Source organism: Vitis riparia, chromosome 19, assembly GCF_004353265.1.
Source record: "Vitis riparia cultivar Riparia Gloire de Montpellier isolate 1030 chromosome 19, EGFV_Vit.rip_1.0, whole genome shotgun sequence".
Classification (NCBI taxonomy): Eukaryota; Viridiplantae; Streptophyta; class Magnoliopsida; order Vitales; family Vitaceae; genus Vitis; species Vitis riparia.
The window spans coordinates 16,451,737-16,456,481 of NC_048449.1; the positions used below are offsets into that span (position 1 = coordinate 16,451,737).

At 30.8% G+C, this 4,745-nt stretch overlaps 1 protein-coding gene across 1 annotated transcript; it reads left to right on the top strand.

Annotated features, from left to right (window-relative positions):
- Window positions 1-3,020: 3,020 nt before the first annotated feature.
- Window positions 3,021-4,745, top strand: LOC117908683 (gibberellin 2-beta-dioxygenase 1-like). The gene is made up of 3 exons (XM_034822354.1): window positions 3,021-3,571; window positions 3,652-4,000; window positions 4,334-4,745. The coding sequence occupies exons 1-3, from the start codon at window positions 3,171-3,173 to the stop codon at window positions 4,580-4,582; spliced, it is 999 nt and encodes a 332-aa protein (XP_034678245.1). The 5' UTR covers window positions 3,021-3,170; the 3' UTR covers window positions 4,583-4,745.

Genomic DNA, 4,745 nt, shown 5'->3' on the forward strand with positions numbered 1-4,745 from the left:
AATAGCATTCCAAAAAAAAAAAAAAAAGTTAAACGAACATAAGCATTAATATAACCAAATAGCATCTCAGAATTTTGAAAACAAAAAAAAAGACCTTAGCATCAAACTAACCAAAAGCATACAAGAAAATTTTTAAAAATGAAACTAAGCATGAATTTAACCAAAAAGCAATCTAGAAAAATTTTAATATAGAAACCAGAACACAATTCTAACCAAAAAGCAATCCAAAAAAAATAATTTAAATGGAATCTAAGCATGATTTCATAAAGGGAATAGTTTTTTTTTTTTTTTTTGAAAAAAAGAACTAAAATATGAACCAAATTAAACTAAATCAAATTAAAACAATCATTTTCAAACAAGGAATCAATTTAAAGAAAGAAAGAAAAAACTAAACTAATGAATCAAATTAAACTTAAGCAAATTAAAGCAAGCTTTCTAATATATGGGATCATTTAAAAATAAATAAACTAAACTATAAAAGAGTATCTAAACTTAGAAGCTAAATTAAACTTTAGCAAATTAGCACAAGTATCTTCAAACATGAAATCAATTTATTTATTTTTTTTCAATGAACTAAAATATAAAAGTAGTCAAACTAAAGAACCAAATTAAACTACAACAAATTAAAACAAGCATTTTCAAACATGAAATCAATATTTTTTTTAAATAAAAAAAAAAGAGTATCTAAACTACTTAACTAAATTACACTTCAGCAAATTAAAACTAGCATTTTCAAACATGGATTCATTTTTTTTCAATGAACTAAATTACAAAAGTAGCTAAATTAAAGAACCAAATTTAACTATAACAAATTAAAATAAGCATTTTCAAATTTATTTTATTTTATTTTTTTAATGAACTAAAGATATAAAAAAGAGTATCTAAAATCCTTCTTCTCATGGATCCCCTTAAGCTCTTATCAATCTTGTATTTTTATTTTTTTTCCTTTTTTGAAGGTGAACATTGAAACTATGACTTTTTGTTTTTAAATTTCAATAGATAACCAAGTTATTTTTCTAACTCTATATATCATTGATAAGTCAAGTGATTTTTCATTGATCTCATGCCTATTGTTGAAACATTTGAATGTGGAAGGCACATGATTTTTTTATTTTGTTTTAAGTTGTGGTAGGACATATTCATGACTTATTGCATCAATTAGGAAGCTAAAATAGAACCTTTTTTTAAGCTTCAAAAAAATTGTTGAGGCTTTCATATTAGTTTTTGTTTCATTCTCTATAACTATAAAAACTTTGGGAGCTTTTATAGTGTGTAAATCTACTCAAACTTCTTGTGATTGTTTCCATTTACTTAGTACCTCCAATTCTTTCTCGTGTTGATAATTGAATTCCATTCAAGCTATGTTATCTTGTTTACTATATAATTATAAAAGGTTGAAAATACAATAACAAAGTTGGTATTTTTTTGTAATAGTTTAATTGAATTTTTATTACTGATTTAATTTTTCATTTATTTTGTAAGAAAATTACATGGGAAATTATAATAGCATCGCAATAACAACATCCCATTATTTTTTTAAATATTAAAATTATTACATTACATAAAACGACGCTTCTTCAAAGTGTTAGGGTAGATAAGGAGTCAACCATGGTGCTTCTAGAAGTGTCATTAATTAAATATTGAGAGACAGAAAGATTACACTTATTTTGAACGTCAAAGTTTAGGTTGGTAAATAATGTCAAAGCTATTATTATCTAAGGTTATTTGATTTAAAGGGTCATTGAAAGTCTAAATTTTTAAATTTAACCCCCTATCATTTTTTAGCCTCACTTTGAACAAAAATGTCTTTGAGCTTTTCTTGTAAAAATAACATTTTTTCTTAATACTTACATGTAAATACTTGAAATAATAAAAGGTATTTATGTCAAAATTGTGTTACTTTTCAAGAAAAAACATAAAAACGGTTAGATTCATAAATTAAGGGATTATTTCATTTATTTTAACCAATTAATTCTATTATCTATACAATGACGCTTTATTTAGTGTCAAAAGTGACGTGAAGGATTTTTTTCATACATGCAACGACACTCAAAAAGTTCTAAGGTATTGAAATAATGAGAAATATTTTGAGCATCAAGATTGATAGTCACAAACAATGATGTTTCCTAAAAGTGTCAATTTATCAAGAACTATTCCATGACCATGTTGTAGATAATGCTTTATAAAAGTGTTGTCTTATAACTTTTTTGACACATTAAAAGCATCATCTTTTCTCTTTTCTTGATACCATTAAGCTAATTTCTTTTTTCAATAAAAAGATATCCTTTGAATCTTCCTTGATCTTCAATGTACATGATCAAATAGTGTATGACACTATCTTTCTCATCCATAATCATATTAGGTCTTGACAAATATCTTCATAATTAAACTATTGAGATTTAAAATTATAGCCACTTAAAAAGGAGAACAAGTATAAGAACAATAACTAGAGGAAGCCTCTAAAATTACATTAAGAAGATCTTAATCATAATAATTTTATTATTATTATTATTATTATTATTATTATTTATTTGGATTGTCAATAGTATGATTATAAAAATAAAATAAAATAAATACAAAAAGTAGAAGAAAAGGAAAAAATAAAAACAGTTGAAATTTAGTTATTTTTAAAATTTATTTATTTTTTCTTTTTTTAATAAAAATTGTGAAATTTAGAAATATATAAATATTTAAATGAATATGATTATATTTATTTTTATAAATCAAAATTTTAAATTCTTTCACTGTTTTTTTCTTGCTCTATAACCAAAGGAATCTTATTGATTTGACCTTTACTTTTGGTGCAATAAATTTGCGGTGTGTGGGTTTTCTCCCTCCAGGTCCAGGGCGGTGGTAAGGGATAAGCCATAAACCGCATTGCCATTTTTGAATTATTCAGATGCTGGTGTCAGTGTCAAGATTTGCCTGCTGGTGGACAATGAGCACTGAATTGCGCCCCCCTCTACCCCCCCTCCCCCTGTGCCCACGTGTATAAATGGCCAACATTTAGGCAATAGAGGCAAGCAGAGCCTTAAGCATTTCCTCGTACGACCTCTGCTCTCGCAATATCGTTCCATTTATTTCTTCATAGCAACCAAACTCTCTAGAATTCTAACCATCCACTCCTCCTCTCCTCTCCCTCCCTCTCACTCACAACAACAACAACAACCATGGTGGTCTTGTCGAAACCAACAATTGCAGACTTCCCTCCTATCATAAACTGCAAATCCACCACATTATTCCCGGTAATTCCTACGGTGGACCTCTCAGAGCCCGACTCCAAACACCTTGTCGTGAAGTCCTGTGAAGAGTTTGGTTTCTTCAAGGTGATCAATCATGGCATCCCACTGGAGCTCATTTCAAGATTGGAAACTGAAGTCATTGAGTTCTTCTCCTTATCACTTTCTGAGAAACAAAAAGCAGGCCCTCCTGATCCGTTTGGCTATGGAAACAGGAGCATTGGGCCAAATGGGGATGTCGGCTGGGTTGAATATCTTCTCCTTACAATGAATCAGGAACGCAATTCTCAGAAACTTGCAACAATTTTTGGCAAATACCCAGAAAAGCTGTGGTGAGAAATTTGAGCAGCACAAACTGATTCTCAATTTTTCCTTTTCAACTGTACTGAAGCTTTTGCTTTTGCTGTTGCAGTTCTGCATTGAATGATTATGTGTTAGCTGTTAAAAAGATGGCTTGCGAGCTTCTTGAATTAATGGCGGATGGTTTGAGAATCAAACCAAGGAATGTTTTCAGTAAGCTTTTAAAGGATGAGCAGAGTGACTCTGTTTTCAGGCTAAATCACTATCCACCATGTTCAGAGCTTCAAGCTTCGAATGGTAAGAATATGATTGGATTTGGAGAACACACAGACCCTCAGATCATTTCAGTTCTAAGATCCAACAACACATCTGGACTGCAAATCTCTTTGGGAAATGGAAGCTGGATTTCAGTCCCACCTGATGCCAACTCCTTCTTCATCAACGTTGGTGACTCCTTACAGGTACAACTTCTTAACAACAACAAAACAACCTAAAAGAACAGGGACAAGAAAGCAAGAAAGAAGATAACATTTACTCTCTGTAGCAACTGATGTTATCGCTAACGTCTTAAATCTATTCATGTGTCAACAATCTACTTTTTAGATAAAGTCCACTTGCTTTAAGGATGCGCAATTCTTCATTTTTCTGTTCTACTTTTTCAGATATTCTGGTTCTTTGAGAATAGATTGAATAAACGAAAGGGTGGAACATCATACTATTCAAAGAAAGGAACAGGAACAATTCTGCTTTACAGGTCAAATTTTTTAATGTTTATTTTATTTTATTTGTTGCAGGTGATGACCAATGGGAGGTTTAAAAGTGTGAGGCATAGGGTTTTGGCCAACAGCATCAAGTCAAGAATTTCAATGATATACTTTGGAGGACCACCCTTGAATGAGAAAATAGCTCCATTACCCTCGCTCGTGGAAGGAAAGGAGAGCCTCTACAAAGAATTTACGTGGTTTGAGTACAAAAGGTCTGCTTACAAGTCAAGATTGGGTGACAACAGGCTTAGCCAGTTTGAGAGGACGGCGGCCGCATAGTGCTTTTCAACTCCCATTTTGTTAGGAAAATGGGCTTTCACACTGGCTCAAACTTGTTATTCATCCATTTTCCCTCTTTCACTGTCCTACTCTACTTCATGTAACTCCCTTGCTTGTAACTATCAAATTAATACAAGAATTCACTTTCGGTGTCAACATTCCA

Excerpts from the sequence above, each read along its gene's own strand:
- LOC117908683 (XM_034822354.1), top strand. The coding sequence starts at position 3,171 with ATGGTGGTCTTGTCGAAACCAACAATTGCAGACTTCCCTCCTATCATA. Across the intron at positions 3,572-3,651 it reads AAATACCCAGAAAAGCTGTG|TTCTGCATTGAATGATTATG; the intron begins GTGAGAAATTTG and ends TTGCTGTTGCAG. Across the intron at positions 4,001-4,333 it reads ACGTTGGTGACTCCTTACAG|GTGATGACCAATGGGAGGTT; the intron begins GTACAACTTCTT and ends TATTTGTTGCAG.